Source organism: Hyphopichia burtonii (genome assembly GCF_001661395.1).
Source record: "Hyphopichia burtonii NRRL Y-1933 unplaced genomic scaffold HYPBUscaffold_6, whole genome shotgun sequence".
In the NCBI taxonomy this organism is placed as follows: domain Eukaryota; kingdom Fungi; phylum Ascomycota; class Pichiomycetes; order Serinales; family Debaryomycetaceae; genus Hyphopichia; species Hyphopichia burtonii.
In genome coordinates, this window is record NW_017963733.1 from 638,430 (window position 1) to 655,069 (window position 16,640).

At 33.2% G+C, this 16,640-nt stretch overlaps 9 protein-coding genes across 9 annotated transcripts; 6 read left to right on the forward strand and 3 right to left on the reverse strand.

Annotated features, from left to right (window-relative positions):
• Nucleotides 1-179: 179 nt before the first annotated feature.
• On the reverse strand, nucleotides 180-539 carry SMT3 (SUMO family protein). Its single transcript, XM_020221636.1, has one exon. The coding sequence runs from the start codon at nucleotides 480-482 to the stop codon at nucleotides 210-212; it is 273 nt and encodes a 90-aa protein (XP_020075166.1). The 5' UTR covers nucleotides 483-539; the 3' UTR covers nucleotides 180-209.
• A 1,202-nt stretch (nucleotides 540-1,741) lies between these two features.
• HYPBUDRAFT_153615 (L domain-like protein) lies at nucleotides 1,742-3,100 on the forward strand. Its single transcript, XM_020221637.1, has one exon. The coding sequence runs from the start codon at nucleotides 1,774-1,776 to the stop codon at nucleotides 2,650-2,652; it is 879 nt and encodes a 292-aa protein (XP_020075167.1). The 5' UTR covers nucleotides 1,742-1,773; the 3' UTR covers nucleotides 2,653-3,100.
• Nucleotides 3,101-3,253: 153 nt separating this feature from the next.
• Nucleotides 3,254-5,145, forward strand: PRM1 (pheromone-regulated protein; the record flags this gene model as incomplete). Its single annotated transcript, XM_020223657.1, has 2 exons — nucleotides 3,254-5,103; nucleotides 5,133-5,145. The coding sequence occupies 2 exons, from the start codon at nucleotides 3,254-3,256 to the stop codon at nucleotides 5,143-5,145; spliced, it is 1,863 nt and encodes a 620-aa protein (XP_020075168.1).
• A 66-nt stretch (nucleotides 5,146-5,211) lies between these two features.
• Nucleotides 5,212-7,470, reverse strand: HYPBUDRAFT_158121 (ssDNA-dependent ATPase; the record flags this gene model as incomplete). The annotated part of the gene is made up of 2 exons (XM_020222345.1): nucleotides 5,212-7,202; nucleotides 7,230-7,470. The coding sequence occupies 2 exons, from the start codon at nucleotides 7,468-7,470 to the stop codon at nucleotides 5,212-5,214; spliced, it is 2,232 nt and encodes a 743-aa protein (XP_020075169.1).
• A 166-nt stretch (nucleotides 7,471-7,636) lies between these two features.
• On the forward strand, nucleotides 7,637-10,407 carry OGG1 (8-oxoguanine glycosylase). Its single transcript, XM_020222592.1, has 2 exons — nucleotides 7,637-8,678; nucleotides 10,044-10,407. The coding sequence occupies exons 1-2, from the start codon at nucleotides 7,670-7,672 to the stop codon at nucleotides 10,070-10,072; spliced, it is 1,038 nt and encodes a 345-aa protein (XP_020075170.1). The 5' UTR covers nucleotides 7,637-7,669; the 3' UTR covers nucleotides 10,073-10,407.
• A 554-nt stretch (nucleotides 10,408-10,961) lies between these two features.
• Nucleotides 10,962-11,525, forward strand: RPL37B (60S ribosomal protein eL37; the record flags this gene model as incomplete). The annotated part of the gene is made up of 2 exons (XM_020219363.1): nucleotides 10,962-10,968; nucleotides 11,264-11,525. 2 exons carry the CDS (start codon nucleotides 10,962-10,964, stop codon nucleotides 11,521-11,523), a joined length of 267 nt encoding a protein of 88 aa, XP_020075171.1.
• A 95-nt stretch (nucleotides 11,526-11,620) lies between these two features.
• Nucleotides 11,621-14,045, reverse strand: HYPBUDRAFT_242874 (uncharacterized protein; the record flags this gene model as incomplete). The annotated part of the gene is made up of 1 exon (XM_020223305.1): nucleotides 11,621-14,045. Exon 1 carries the CDS (start codon nucleotides 13,943-13,945, stop codon nucleotides 11,621-11,623), a length of 2,325 nt encoding a protein of 774 aa, XP_020075172.1. The 5' UTR covers nucleotides 13,946-14,045.
• Nucleotides 14,046-14,289: 244 nt separating this feature from the next.
• NEP1 (18S rRNA pseudouridine methyltransferase) lies at nucleotides 14,290-15,318 on the forward strand. The gene has a single exon (XM_020221638.1). It carries the CDS (start codon nucleotides 14,402-14,404, stop codon nucleotides 15,233-15,235), a length of 834 nt encoding a protein of 277 aa, XP_020075173.1. The 5' UTR covers nucleotides 14,290-14,401; the 3' UTR covers nucleotides 15,236-15,318.
• Nucleotides 15,319-15,480: 162 nt separating this feature from the next.
• Nucleotides 15,481-16,302, forward strand: HYPBUDRAFT_111861 (uncharacterized protein; the record flags this gene model as incomplete). Its single annotated transcript, XM_020218859.1, has 1 exon — nucleotides 15,481-16,302. One exon carries the CDS (start codon nucleotides 15,481-15,483, stop codon nucleotides 16,300-16,302), a length of 822 nt encoding a protein of 273 aa, XP_020075174.1.
• Between the last annotated feature and the right edge of the window lie 338 nt (nucleotides 16,303-16,640).

Below are 16,640 nucleotides of genomic sequence, written 5' to 3' on the forward strand. Positions count from 1 at the left end.
GGAACTCTTTTCATGACGACATTAATCCTACCAGGAGATGAATACTTTCAGTTTTCAATTTCTTTTTGCAACCGTCAAGATTCTTTGACTTAATAGGAGAAGGTGGTTGTTTATGCTGGAGAAATTCAGCATGAGAGAATCGGTCACGTAATTGATATTAATATTTTACAGTTATTAACTTAAATTATACATATATTAAATTAGATACATTAAAAAGAACCACCAACTTGTTCACGATGGGCTTCAATGACATCTCCATCTTCTAAATCTAAATCGTCTGGAGTATTATCAGGACTAACTCTAGTACCGTCAATTAAAAATCTTAAACTTTCCATTTGTTTACCTTGTCTTTTACAAAAAGCTTCCATTAATCTTTTCATTGGAGTACTACGTTTAATTTTGAAAAAAATTTCAGCACTACCATCACTGACTTTCAAGTTGATATGAGTATCGGATTTTTCTCCCTTTGGTTCGTCGGACATGATTGATTGTTGTATTAACTAGTTGGTTTTGAAGTTTGTTTTGTTTTTCATTTTTTTGCCTTCTGTTGAGAAAGGTTTAATTTTATTTATTTTTTTTTTTTTTTTTTTTTTTTGGTTCGTTTCTCGTGCTGCGGCACGGATGTATGAAAAGAGTCCCAAAACGGGAATTGGTTGGCTCCACTGTTGGCTGTTGGCTGTTGGCTGCAATTATGTAAATGCTGTTGGCTGTTGGCTGCAATTATGTAAATGCTGTCAGCTTGATTTGCCAGAACCATACTCATATTAGCAGATGGCATAACTCAAGAACTTTTTGGTTTTCCCAGGAAACTCCTGATAAGCAGAATAAAAAGTGCTGAAATGGGGTTATAAATGTTCAAATTAATTAATTTTCTATCCTTTTGGTTTGTTCGTCAGCGAAATGTCGTTTGACGTTGGTTTCTTGTTCAATCAGTTTCCAAGGCTTCCGCTTGATATAATCTTTGAGATTTTTGGGTATCTTCTTGGGGCAGATGTATTGAAGTGCTTCATTTGTCTCAAGAAGTCAGAATCCCGCAAAGCCGTGATTGATAGCTTCTTTAAAGGAAGGATGGTTTTTGATTTTTATCCGAGGCCATACCTTAAACAGGATCCGTTCCCCGTTAAGCTATCCTGGTGGCTGTACTATCTGGCTCAATGGAATTTCTATCTAGAAGTTGGAATTGAAGACTTTTTAGATTCCAATCCAGATATCATCCCCCCAAGACTAACTCTAAGAGATAAAAATCCAAAAAGACTCACTTCGAACTCTTATTTTAAAAAATATGCTTCCAGTTTTTTCAAAAAAGTTAGCCAGCTCTGGTTCGACTTGAGCGAGCTTGATCAAGATTTTGACTTTCTAGTCGACAGCTTTCCAAATGTTCATTGGGCAAAGCTTTATTCCATCGAACCCTACTTCAGTCAGTCAGACGGTGGGTTTCTTTTGAAATGGAAAGATCTTCAGCTTTTAAGAGTTGGGGGGACGAAATTGAACGATTGGTCAAAACTTCAATTTCCCCCAGGTTTGAAGACCTTTGAACTTTCTTATTGTAGCAATATCGATTTTTCAACCTTGGTATTACCTGACTCAGTTGAGAATATTACAATATATAATCTGGATGAACATCTCAGTCACAAGCCTAGAATGGAATATCTTTACGACTTTCTTCCATCGAATTTGAAGACGCTAGTTATTTTCAGATATCAAACTACTTGCATGATCGAGTTGAACGTTCAGAAACTTCCTCGAACTCTTAAAAGATTTGAAATGAATAACATGGTTTTATTGAGCGTACATACAGAAGATGAAAATACAAATTGTTCTGTCGTATGGCCTCATTCGTTGGAATCAATGAAGTTCACACGCTGCAATGTTGATGATCGTATCTTAAAGCAACTTGACTCTATTGGATGGCCCGCAAACCTCAGGCATCTTGAATTATTTGATCTTGAATTTTCGTCCTTGGCTTTTTTAAACAATTTACCACAGACTTTGGATGAATTAAATATGGTTTATTGTTACAGCGCTCAGTTTAGTGCATTTGAAGATTCCCCGAAACGAATTCAGTTTCCAAAGTACTTGAGAAGGCTCAATTTGGCAAGTTGTAGGATTGGAAGCTTAAGTATATTGGAATTTCCACCATTCTTGAGAGAGCTCGACTTGAGCGGTGACAGACTCCACGACTTACTTGAATACGAAGGAGGTGACATTCGTTGGATAGATTTGGTCTACTTGGAATCTATTGTTTTAAAATATAACTCAATCTCAAGTTTACGGTCTTGGTTTCCTCCAGTGAGCTTGAAATACTTAAACTTATGTGGTTGCGACTTGTCAGAGATTACTGGGGAAGCCCCCATTTTCAATGAGAGACAGAACAAGGTGTATTCTAACTTAAGACGAATCGACTTAACAAATACACACTTATTTAGAATTGATGATCTGGTTTGTGTGCCTCCTAATGTATACAAGTTGGATTTGGTATGTAATACGAATCTTGAACTGATTCCCTTACACCTGAAGTTTTTCACATCAAGACTATGCGAGCTTGATTTATATAACACGCCATTTAACGATTTGTCGATCCATAATTCATACTTTGATGATAAAATCAAATATGTAACATTCCCGGAAGGGCCCTTTCATGAATTTTCTTAGTCTAGCAATTCTGTTATATAAGCCCGGTGGAGTTCATCACAGGAGTTTTCATTACAACGAAAGCGTTGCTGGCCAGTTTTCTAGCTCAACGAGATTCATCTTTCTCAACTTTAACGGGGACATCTTATATAGCTGCTTTGTAATGTTTTATTAAATTACGGCTTTTTTTTTTTTTGCAACCATTTACCATCTGTGCGAGGGGATGTTCTAATGATAATGCCAGACGCAACAAACATGACCTGTTTTATTAATACCAAGAAAAGCAGCAGTAAAGCAGTCTATGAAATTATTTTCACCAGCAGGTTAAGTTATCGGATTACAAGATCAAGTTAGTTTGCAACAATTCCTTTTTAGATAATTTTGGGTGTACGGGCCTGTTAAAGAAACTTAAGTAATCCCTTTGAATTTATTATTAGTAATTTAACCATCACTATGAACGTAATTGATGCTTATACTACATTAGATTCATGGATTTCAAAATAAAGTCAAGTGTTTTGGATTGGTTTAGAAATGTTTCAGGTTTGTTGCGTTAAATTTTATTGCGAAACTCATATAAAATAACCAAAATGTATTAATCTGCAATTATTCAAAATAAATCACCATGACAAATCACTATCTAAATCCTTACGAACAGGTTACCCAAGTGTATCTTCATCAATTTGCCCTTGTTCTTGTATTAATAATTTTGAAAATTTTCTTCTTTACTAAAACCTTAGTATCAAGTTTGAATTTTGCTAATCAACAATCTCTAACCCTTTGTAATCTTGCTAATACTTATTCAAATAACCTAGCAAATTTACCAAATAAACTTTCCCTGGTGACAAATGGTTTAATATCAAGTTTTTTGTCTTCTTTTGAAAGCCAATGTAAACAATTTGTTACCATCATTCTGAAAATAGTTAAAAATCTCATCATTTTTTATATTGATATTTATCTTGGTACTTATACTTGTTTACTATCAGCTAGTATTCATGGAACTTTGAATTTTGTCCAAAACACTATCACCTCAATAGCTCATTCAGTTAATACCTCAGTCAATGCTATAATAACAGAGTTACAGTCGGGTTTGGGTGAAGTTTCCTCAATAATCAACACTGTTTTAAAATCTTATCAGTCCATTAAAACTTTATTTTCTTCTAAGCCAGATGACATAACCTCTTCAATTTCTAGTGTCAATCTAACCATTAGTAACTTGAATCATATCAATATCTCAGCTACTTCGGTCGTTTCTGATATTAATGACTTGAATGATAATTTACCAGATTTTAAAAATTTAACTAGCAAAACAATTGATTTTATCACGGCTCCCTTCTCAGATATACTAGTAAATATTACATCTTTGAATAATACTTCAAAATCACTTCCCACTATAAAATCAGCTTCTCTAACTCAAATTTGTTCTCCTAGTGAAATATCCCATTTTTATACAAAAATTAATGCTACCATTACTAAAACTTCAAATTATATTATCATTGGATTATCAATTCTATTATTTTCTTTTCTAATATTGTTATCATACATCCAGTTCCACAAATATAATAGGTTCCTCACTTTAATTGATAAAATCGCCTTGGCTAATCACCATGTTCAGATCGGGAACCTCATAAATACTTATTCGAATCCCTTATTGTATAACCTTGAAAATTTTTCATTCTTCAAAACTTTACAAGATTCTGTTCATTGGTTTCTTAGTTATATTTTTTCTCCTTTAGCCTTAACTCCTTTACTAATCAGTCTTGCCGGTCTCATCACTGTTGGACTTCAATTCTTAATCTTGAGAATTTCTTCCAATCACCTATCAGCAATCACTTTTAATACACTAGCTGATTTATCACAAAGTACCTCCAAGTACGTCAATGATGTAAATCGGTTTCTATTGGAAGAGCAAGATGACTTGAATAATCAACTTTTTGGAGGCATCTTAGATATAACTGAATCTTTGAACAATACTTTATCTAATTTCATGGATGATCTAACTACTACCATAAATACAATCTTTGGCAAAACTCCTTTATCGTCTCCACTAAATACAATAGTGTATTGTACAATCGGTAAGAAAATTGAGCTGTTCGAAAAAGGAGCTAATTGGTTGAATGAAAATCTAAACCTTTCATTACCCATAATTCCATCTTCTGAGTTTAGTTCATTACTGAAAAGAAGTGAAAATACAGTCGATGATATTCTTGATAGCATGAATTCGAGTATACAATCCTTAATTTCTTCCTATAAAAAATCTCTATCGCTCGAATTATATATTCTGTTAGGCTTTCTTGGAATTTGGATCTTGCAAGTACTTATTGGATTATTCATACTAATGATAAAAGCAAAATCCACGAAAAGACCAAAAACTGATGCCTTTCTTGAATCTCCCCAAGAGACAAAGCAAGAAACACATCATAAGACAATAAGTAATCCTATTCCTTTAAGTGATCTAGAAAAACATCGTTATGGGTATCCATTTATAAATCCATTCGCCTTAGAAATAGCCGATAGTTCAAGCTCCAGTAAGTATTCTCAATCAATTAGTAGTACACATAAGTAATATATATATATATATATTTACATAATTGGGTACTCTAAATCCTCATTGTAATCTTTTTGAAATTCATCGTATGACTTCTCAAAATTATCCGAACATTCAGAATCTTCTGAATATTCATCCTTTTCATGGCCATCGAAATATTCGGGTTGATCCAATTTGCTGAGATTTTCATCGTATGAAAATCTTGGAGTATCTTCGTCAGTGATTTCTATTGCTTCATCTTGTTCAAACAGCTTATGTCTGTTGATTATTCGATTCTTTATGATCTTTTCTTTATTCAAAGTTCTTAATTTATCCTTTTTAAACTTTTTGTATTCTTTGTATTCGTTTTCTTCATCTTCTAATTCATCATATTTTTCAACTGGAATATCTGGGTCTTTGACACCACCTAAATGAGTATCTTCAATGAACTTTGTTTCTTTTTCAAGAAGTCCTTCTGGAAAATACAGTTGTTTAACTTCTCCAAACTTGAAGTTTGGATTATATTTATAATTTTCAGAATATCCTAAATCCTTCATCAACTTTGTAGGTGCGTTTCTTAAATGAAGTGGTATTGGTAATTGGGTAATTTCGGGTTGTTCTCTTAGTAAATTCTGACAAGTTCTCAATGCTCTATATGATTTTGTTGATTTAGGGCTCCTAGCTAATTTAATTGCACAATGAGCTAAGATTATTTCACCTTCTGGCATCCCGATAAATTGAATTGCTTCTAATACTGATATTGCAAATGGTAAGCAAGAACTATCTCGAAGGCCAATATCTTCACTCGCTATAACAATCATTCTTCTTGCAATAAACAATGGATCCTCTCCTCCAGATAACATTTTAGTAAGATAAAAGACTGCTGCATCAGCATTTGAACCTCTAACCGATTTATGGAATGCACTAATTGTATCATAATGGGATTCTCCTTGTTTATCATACATTTGATGATAATTTTTGGTACTCAAGAGAGGTTTAAGATTCTCTAATGTTATCTTAATAACACCAACGTTTTTCTCTGGGAAATTAATTTTTGTTTCAGCTTCTTCTAAACTTTCAAATTGATGATATTTTCTTCCTGATAGGTATGCATTTATGGACTCTAAGATGTTTAGAGCAACCCTTGAATCTCCTGTACTCAATTTTGCTATATAATCAATTGATTCCTTATTTAATGCTATTATATGAAGCTTATGAACTAAATTTCTTGTTTTATTGACCAACAACAAACCTCTATTTATTATCCTTACCAAGGCTTTGTGAGGTAATGGCTCCATTACAAATGTGTGCATTCTTGAAAGAAGAGCATTATTAAGATTAAAGGAAGGATTTTCTGTGGTAGCACCAATAACCGTAACCAGACCCCTTTCAATCACTGGAAGTAGTAAATCTTGCACTCCTTTATTGAAACGATGAATTTCATCTAGAAATAGAATGGTTTTTCGACCGGTTAAATGTTTTTCATTTTCAGCGTTAGTAAATTCCTCTCGCAACTTTTTAGCATTACTATCAGCACCTGAAACTTCTACAAATTTGTAACTTGAAGTATTCGCTATGATTCTAGCCAACGATGTCTTACCGACACCGGGCACTCCCCAAAGTATAAAAGATGGGATTTGTTCTGCGTTTATAATGTTTCGTAACAACCCATTGGTTCCAACTAATTTCTCCTGTCCATAAAATTCATCAAGACTTTTCGGTCTTAACCTTTGTGCCAAAGGTAATGACGCTTCACGTTTAAATTTTAAAAACTCTTGATTTCGTTTAAGGTATTCTGATCGCGGTGGACTCGAGATAGGTGTTTGTTGTTGCTCAGCATCACTCTGTTCAGTAAGCGAGTCTGACTTTGATAACTTAGGTTTCTTAGTGGGAACTACTGGTTGTGCTGAAGCAATGGGTGGTGTTGGTATTGCTGTTGGAGCAGCCTGTGTCTCCTTCTCCGCGATTGATCTTTCCAACTCTTCTTGTTTCCTTTTCAATCGTCTTTCTGCTATTAAAATGCTAGTAAGAGTAGCTTTTTCCTTTACTTTACCTGATTTGATGTCTGATTTACCCTTTTTCGATCCGGACGAATCTAGTTTTAATCCCAACGCCGCAAAGGGATTTTGGCTACCTGAAGACTTGGAACTACCCTCATTAGACGATCCATCGCCTGTTACTTGAGTGGGTTGAGTGGGTTGAGTAGCATCTGAGGTATTGCTTGGTACGGTTTCCTGAGTATCAAGGCATGAATTCACATGCCTCTCCAACAATGCTGATGGATATGGCTTGAAACATATGGGACATTCCTCCATTGGCTCGGCTGACATTCATCAATAGCTTGTACTGGTCGATTGTATAATCAGATAATGATAGAGTTATTAGTAAGTTTTTTCGTTCTTTTGATGATACGCGTATTTTTTTTTTTTTTTTTTTCACTTTTCAAATTTTCACTTTTATGATTTAGACCTTTTACAAGCAGTTAAGGGCCCGTTTTAGAACTAAAATAGCAAAATGACCGTCGATATAATGTGGAAGAAGCTCCCAATCAAGCCAATAGAGGTTTCTCTCAACAAAGTTTTGAGATGTGGACAGACTTTTCGCTGGAAGAACGTGAATAATACATGGTCTTTTACTACTCAAGATCGTATTGTGTTATTGAAGCAGTTTGAAGATCATATTCAGTATTCATGGATAATGCTGGAGGGCCAGCCAAAAGACGTACCTCATTCACAATTAGAAAAGGAAACCACGTCTTTTATTGAAGATTATTTCAATTTAGAAGTGAATTTAGAATCATTATATAAGAATTGGATTAAAGCTGATCTGCTATATAAAAAGAAGAAGACACCTTTCCAGAAATTTCCCGGTATAAGGATATTGAGACAAGATCCATGGGAAACATTAATTTCGTTTATTTGTTCATCTAATAACAATGTTAAGAGAATATCAAAGATGTGCGATAGTTTAGTTAATGAATTTGGTGAATATATAAATGAATATGAAGGGATTAAATACTATTCATTTCCTAATTTCCAATCATTAGCCAAGCCAGGAGTTGAATCAAAATTAAGAGATTTAGGTTTTGGTTATAGGGCTAAATATATTTATCAAACTGCTTTAAAATTTCTTGATAATGAAAAGTATCCAGATATAACTATTGAAAAATTGAATGATTTAAGATTACAAGACTATGAAACTGCACATGATTTCTTATTACAATTAACCGGGGTGGGTCCAAAAGTTGCTGACTGTATTTGCCTAATGGCTCTTGATAAGCACGATATTGTTCCTATAGATACTCACGTTTATCAAATAGCAGTAAGAGATTATAAATTTAAAGGTAGTAAAACCATGAATAAACAAGTATACCATCAAATTAGAGTATTTTTCAAAGAAATATTTGGCCCATACGCTGGATGGGCACAATCAGTTTTATTTACCTCAGACCTTGGAGATTTAAATAATGGTATTAATAAAGTTGAAGTAATTAAGGGAGAAGAGGAAACAATAAAAGTTGAAAGTAAAGTTATTGAAACGAATAAAAGAAATATAACGGTTAAACAGGAAGAAAAAATCATCAAAAAGATGAAAAATTAATAAACATTATATATTATCTAAACTATGGTACATATTATTAATATAAATTATTTCTTAATTGGAGCAGGTTTTTTCCAATAGTATTGTTTATGAGTTCTTCTACAAGATCTTAAACCACCATGACCTCTAATACTAGAAACTAATTTTGGTCTTTCACCATCATCATCATTTTCCGGCATGTAATAATATTCTTCTTCTAAAGGTTTACCAGCAGCATCTTTACCTGGTCTATATATGATACCAATGCACTTAGAGTTATGTAAAATAACTCTTAATTGTTTTAAAGAAATTTTAGAAACGACTGCACTAATAGTATTTAAAAATGAAGCTGGAGTAGATGATAATCTTGAAAAAGCTAAATGATTTACCAAAATATTAGTAATTTCATCAACATTTGGAATATTTTCAATACAATTTTGATCAATGACAAGTTTTTCAGTTACATCCACCAGTTTTTGTTTTCTTTTTTTCAATTGTTGATTTTGTTTTTGTTGAGGAGGTTCTTCAGAGTTAGCTTTTCTTTTCTGTTGAGGAAGGGTATTGAAAGAGTTTGTTTTATCATTCAAAGGAGTTTTAGGTCTTTGTGGTAAAGAAATTGGTTTAGATGGTAATTTAAGAGAGGATTTTGAATTTTGATGATCTTCAAAAATTTTAAAAGAATTTGCCATAGAAGATTGAGGAGGGAATTTATATAATTCAGGTTTAGGTTGAGACACGGGTTGATCAGGAGATGATTTACTTGGGGTTGGTTCTTCTGGAGTGATTTCAAAAACTTTTTTAGCTTGAGGAGTAAGAACTGATTCGATTGGTTTAACTGGGGTGAAAGTAATGGTTTTAGGACCTTGGTGATTCTTGATTAAAACTGGAGTTTCTTCATCGGTCAATTCATCTTCGTCATCTAAAGGATTGATTAAAGCAACGTGATTTCTAATTTCCAACATGATATTATTAATCTTATCAAGTTCAACTGATTCATTTCTATTAACTGCAAATTCAGTATGACCAGAATCTAATTTAATAGTTCTTGGAGTGAAATTTAATTTAGAAATATCTAAAGGATCTTTGGATTCAGTCAATTTAAAATAAGAAGCATCATTTTCAGAGGCAAATACATGACAAGTTTTAGGAACTCTCATTGCAAAACCGTTAAAACCTAAACACTTGAGAATAATTTTATCATTAGTGTGATGAATAGATACATGAGTTCTTGAAATAGTTTTATCGATACTATCAAAATGGAAATCACAAGATTTACTCGATCTACCAATGATAATATTAGATTTATTAGATAAAAGAGGAATTCTAAGAACGCTTTGATCGGGATTTAAAATGTTAAAATCTCGATTAATTTTTTTGGTAATTGGAACATCAAAAGACACTTGACGAGTGGCTGGCTTCGCTCCAAAGACGTCATTCTCCTTTTCTTCTTCATATCTGGTGGGTGAAGATGATCTTCCTGTAGTGGAAGATGGATTTGGAGTTGGATATCTTCCCCTAATATCATCAGTTAATCCTTTTGAGGGCTTTTTAAATGCGTCATAAGAGTCTCCTTCGTTTAAATCTCCGTGTGCCAATGGCGACGAGGGCGGGAATTGATAACTAGCCATGCTCAATACTCAAAAGTTGTTAATCTTGTTATAAAATGAATAACCTTATCACCTATAAAAAGAAAAAGACAAATAAAATTGAAAACAAATGATCACAGTTTCGAAAGTGCAACCTGTAAAGCACCCGAACCTGTCATTCTTAGCCGTCACTGGACGCTTCCCAAGCTTACTACACGCTCCAACTCTACAAGGTTTGTTAAATCAACAACACGCTTCACGGGACGAGTTGTTTATTTGTTTAGTTGTTTTGATTGCAAAAAAAAAAAAAAAAAAAAAAAAAAATTGTTCCAATTGACGTGTTTGTGCGTCGCGCCTGTCACGTGATATGTTTTGATCACGTGTTTCAATCACGTGATGGAATGCTCACGTGCGTGTGTGTCCAAAAGGGCTCTTGCCCTCGTTTTCCGGTCACGTCACGCAACATGCAAAACCCCTTCACTTTTCTGCAGGTTAGCTCCCTCACCGGGCAATTTCACTCGCACACTCTTCTCATTCTGAAAAATTTTGAGCTTGTCAAAAATTATACTCAATTTTTATAAAACAGTTTGTTACACCTTTTTGCTCTTACTCTCTTATTATCTATATACAAATAATTCACCATGGGTAGTATGTACAGATCCACATGTTGAGTCCGGGGCCCGGACTTGTTTGAAGAGGCGATACTCTTGGGAAAGACCAGGAGTAGTAATCCGTTCCAATTTGAAAGAAGTATTAGAATGAGATGAATGAATAAATACAAAGTTGAAGAAAAAGTTGAATAAAAGGATCAATAAAAAGACGAATGAAATTTAAGTGAATGTAGGAGGATGAATAAGATCAAGTGAAGAGGTAGAGATGAAGATGTCAAATTGGAAGGATTACGGCCCAATATTTATTAGAACAATACTAACACCTTGAATAGAAGGTACTCCATCTTTAGGTAAACGTCACAACAAATCCCACGTTTTATGTCACAGATGTGGTAATCGTTCATTACATGCTCAAACTAAAGTTTGTGCTTCTTGTGGTTACCCATCTGCTAAAATCAGATCTCATAACTGGGCTCAAAAAGCTAAAAGAAGAAGAACTACTGGTACCGGTAGAATGGCTCACTTAAAACACGTTCCAAGAAGATTCAAAAACAACTTCCAAACTGGTGTTGCTAAAAAATCATCTGCTTAAATTTAATATTTAAAATTAAGTTGTATAAATTAGTCTTTTTAATACATAGTATAAAAAATTAACTTTTAAAAAAAAATTATTGTAATTTACATTTATTTTACAAACCGTATACTCTCATTTCATGATTAATATTGGTATCTTCATCTCGATTATGTAAATCGGATTGATTTTCTGCATTATTAAAAGATGGATCTTCATAATTCATATTAAAATAGAGATTATCAGCTTCTTCATGATTAACACAAATACTTAATATTTCTCTAGATAATTCAATTGTTTCTTGTTCATATGGAAATTCTAATCCATTTGCAAAATCACTTTCAACTTGACTATAGATTTCAAATTGTTTCTTTTTTTGCAACTCTAAATTATTATAATTTAAATGATTTATTTCTCGACTTTTAAATTCACACCATTTATTGAAAATACCTTTATCAAGAATCTTTTTACCTCTTATAGTAGTTAATAGATCTTGTGCTTCCATTGATAAGGAATCGGATCCAAATGCAATTCTCATCAATATAACAAAAATTTCGTATATCGTTTCTGGGAAAACAATACTATTAATATTTTCCAGCTCTTCAATCATATAATATAATATTCTTATTAAATTTGATACTATTTCAATTCGATATGAAACATATTTTGATCTTGGAGATCTCATTATATAATTTTGTTCAAATCCAATGGCTCTTACTATTGATTTAACATTTTCTTTCAGATTTAAAAATTCAGTTGATGAATATGACATTATCAATAATTCTAATAATCTTACTATTCTAATTTTTAATGTTAACAAATGAATTTCATGATGTGACTCTATTTCAAAGATTTCTTCATTCTTCAAACTCTTCTTATTGATTGGACATGGGATTGATATTATTGATCGCTGCAATACGGTTTCCTGAATCGGTACAATAAAATTGAGTTTCCCTAAATCATAATTATTTCCTATACTTCTATTCAATCCATGAAACATAAAATCTTCCTTGATTGGAACATCAATTAAAAAAACTTTTAATAAAGATCGTATAATAGTGTCGTTTTTCCTTTGATCATCAAATGCAAATGACTCGGAATTAATCGAAGACATTAATATTTCAACTATATTGAAAATTAAATTGATTTGACCGGTTGATCTAAACCTTTCAGTATTTTCAGGTAATATTTTCGAAAGTAATTTGAATGAAAATACTTCATTACTCCAAAGTTGCTTAGTTAGTTTCAAATCAATCCCGGGTGCAAGACATAATAGCACCTCTATTATATCATAACAACTTATTAATATGAAATTTTCCAACATTAAGTTTTGATATGATGTATCATGATAATTAATAAAATCTTCTTCATCTTGACTTGAATCTAATAAAAATAAAAAACTTTCGCTAATTTTAATCATTTCAATCGTTAAATTCTTAATACATAACTCGTTAACTGCAGATTTCTTAAAAGTAATTGATGCATGGATAAGTGATAATAAGAAAGGAATGGGTAATTTATTTTCATTTTCAAGTAAGTTCCAAATCAATTGACAAAGTCTTTGATTGAATTGAAATAATAACTCATCTAGTCTAAGATTCTTTTTTATCATCAAATATTCAATTATACATTCTGATAGTGGTTTATTTGCGATTATCTTAAAATCATAATCGATTTCAATATCATTTTGTACACAAATCTTACTGAGAAATTCCAAAGTTGTTCTTGATGATCCATTAATGCAATATGTCCATATATGATCAGTCAATAAAAACGAATCACTTTGAACTTTTAAAACCTTCTGTATGATCCTTGGGTGTGCTGACGGTTGAGGATTAACCGGAGTTGAACTATAGGATAATGAAGAGTCTGGAACTTCACTGGATCCATCTTGAGTACCCAACCCTTCCGGTTGATCGATTTCCATCGGAGCATGGTCTGTAGGCTGCACCAACTTCCTCTTTTTAAATGCAGATGCACTTCTTATTTCATTATTTAAAAACTTCTTTTCGTCCTCTAGTTTCTCCACCGTGTACCTTAGATTACTCAATTGCTCCTCATTTTGATGTTTTGCATACTCCAAAGAGTCCCTAAGCTTCTTGATTTCATCCTGTTTCTGCTTCTGTAACTGATCTAACCTAGCACGAAGAATTGCAACTTCTCCATCTGCCTTGTAAAGCTTTCCTTGTAAATCGCTTGGATCTCCTCTTTGGCTCGACTCCCTCCCTGCACCGTCTCTTTTGTTTGTCCTCGAAGCCGATACCTGGACGTTATTCCCCTGTTGATGCCTGGGTATTGGAAGGTTTTGATATGATATCGGGGTAGCTGTTTCCAGACGGGTGGGAAGCGTCGAGGGCTGTTGTTGGGTCTGCAACCGGTGGTTTGTCAATGCTTTTAAGATCTCATCGTCATCAGAGTCTCCGAAATCGCTATCAGAAGCCATCACAATCAAAACTGCTACTGTATACCAGGAATTCAATCCATGATAACTGATTTGACCTTAAGTTTAAGGCTTCAGTACACACGACCGAAACTCGGTTGAGAACGCGGCTTGCAAAGGGAAATGATTTCCGGAAAATTTTACAATAATTTACGAGGGTGGATTTGGCGCTATTCCTCGTGCATAAAGAGACAATACCCGGTAAAACCGGTGATCAAAACCGACCCGGTTCCGGCTCCCATAATAAAATTTTTTTCCCTTCTCTTCGTATCTCTTCTCTGAAAATTTATAATGAAATAAACTGATTTCAAACTCTTTCAAAGATCTGAGCAAGATTAGTGATAAATAGGTTATAGAGAGAGTATAACACTCATTCAATTTACAGAAGACATCCTTTACAACTTTGCTAGCAGATATTTGTATCAATTTTTTGTTAATAGAAGCATATAATACCTGAAGATGAGTTCAAATAAGAAACAAGTTAAACAAGAAGAAAAAGAGATTACCAAGTCAGCTAATAGTGACAATAACTCGAGTCAAACTGTGAGTAATGGTGGGAGTGTTGTGAATGAAAATAATAACAATACTAAAACTGCATCACTTGTGCCAGTTCAACCAACTGCACTCAGTTCCCGTGATAAGAATACCAAAAGATTGGTAGTTGTATTATCGCAAGCATGTTTAGAAACCCACAAAATGAACACTGGTGGTCCAGGTGGTGATAAGTTTGCGTTATTGAACTGTGATGATCATCAAGGTTTGTTAAGAAAAATGGGAAGAGATATTGCCGAAGCAAGACCAGATATTACTCACCAATGTTTATTAACTTTATTAGATTCTCCAATTAATAAAGCAGGGAAATTACAAGTTTACATTCAAACTGCAAGAGGGGTTTTAATTGAAGTCAATCCAAGTGTTAGAATTCCAAGAACTTTCAAAAGATTTTCTGGTTTAATGGTTCAATTATTACATAAATTAAGTATTCGTTCAGTCAATTCTGAAGAAAAATTATTGAAAGTTATCAAAAACCCAATCACTGATCATTTACCTACTAAATGTAGAAAGATTACTTTGAGTTTTGATGCTAAAGTTAGAAGAGTTCAAGATTATGTGGAAACTTTAGATGAAGATGAAAGTATATGTGTCTTTGTGGGTGCCATGGCTAGAGGTAAAGATAACTTTGCTGACGAATACGTTGATGAAAAAATTGGTCTTTCTGATTATCCATTATCCGCATCGGTTGCTTGTTCTAAATTCTGCCATGGTTGTGAAGACGTCTGGGGCATTTATTAAGCTTACTTTCTTCCTTATATATATATATTATATCCTTTACATATAACTGTATCATTAGACATTTAATTCTATATATTTCTGTGCATACCTCTTATATTTGTAACGTTTGTAGTCATTAAGGCTCGCAAATATACTAACAAAATTGTTAATTTATTTGTGGTTTATTTGCAGCTAAATCTGAAACTGGTCAGGAACTCTCATTCTTGTTTCTTTTCAGTTGTATAACTAAGTCCCCATTGCTAATAATGTCTCATATCGTTCAAGCTGGTGCTGTTCATGGTCTAACTGCTGCTTTAACTGCTGGTACTTTTGTTCTTGAACATTTATGGTTAAAAGATATCTTGGATCTTAGTGCATCCTCAGCCACGGTCACTCCACTAACTGATTCTCCGGGTCAATACTTTGTTCGTCGTGATAGAAAAGATAGACAAAAGAAGATTAAAATCTTTAATAATAAAGGAGTTCAAGTTTATGCTATTGAAAGATTATCAGCTTTAAATCCCGTCTGGACTTTGGTTACAATCCCACAAAGACAAGAAGTTGCTACAATTAACGCTGGCCTTGTCTCTCGTTCGGTTGACTTCCATAATAAAGTTGGTATTTCTCATAGAGATATCACTGCAGACTTTGGTTTGAATGGAAGATTCAGAAGCTTTTATTTGGACGATGGTGCAAAATATTCTTGGAGTAGGGGCTCCAAGTTTCTAGAAAAAGTCATCAATCCAAGCGGAGGTATTGAAGAAATTAGAGAAAGAGTTGCAAAAGTCAAATTGATGAGACAATTCAAATTTGATTTTGAAGTATTGGTTGATGAAGCTAAAATCGATAGAGAAATCGTGTTAGCTACTGCTTTTGTTTCCATGTTAACCCAATGGGGTACCGGTGAAATAACTGACACTGTTGGTCCAACTTATATTGCCCCTAAATCTGAAGTTGTCAAAGATGACGAGCCAACCGTAAATAACGATCCCATCGACAAAGAAGAAACTTCACCAATTATTGTGGTTGTCAAAAACCAAGACGACTCCATCGAAGTTGAAGCTGTAGATGAAGGCTTGACTTCATAAAGAAACTCATATTTATTAATATTAGTCATATAGTTTATTTAAAAAAGAAAAATAATGTTTACTAATATATTCCCATTAATGTTGCATGGTTTTGGTTGATTTTTTCGCAACAATTGTGTTCAATTTTTTGCAAAATATAGGTAAATGTTATAATCCTTTACTTTATCACTATTGGAACAGGTGACCCTTAGCCTGGTTTAATATTTGGATATACTTTTTATCAATCTTTTAATATATATCACTTACAAAATTACTTTGTTGAACCTACTTTTTAATTTTGTAAAACTAAATTTAAAAAAACAAACATCGAATTAAAAAAAATTATAACAACTAAAAAA

Excerpts from the sequence above, each read along its gene's own strand:
- SMT3 (XM_020221636.1), bottom strand. The coding sequence starts at position 482 with ATGTCCGACGAACCAAAGGGAGAAAAATCCGATACTCATATCAACTTG.
- HYPBUDRAFT_153615 (XM_020221637.1), top strand. The coding sequence starts at position 1,774 with ATGGTTTTATTGAGCGTACATACAGAAGATGAAAATACAAATTGTTCT.
- OGG1 (XM_020222592.1), top strand. The coding sequence starts at position 7,670 with ATGACCGTCGATATAATGTGGAAGAAGCTCCCAATCAAGCCAATAGAG. Across the intron at positions 8,679-10,043 it reads GGAAACAATAAAAGTTGAAA|ATAAAAGAGGAATTCTAAGA; the intron begins GTAAAGTTATTG and ends TAGATTTATTAG.
- NEP1 (XM_020221638.1), top strand. The coding sequence starts at position 14,402 with ATGAGTTCAAATAAGAAACAAGTTAAACAAGAAGAAAAAGAGATTACC.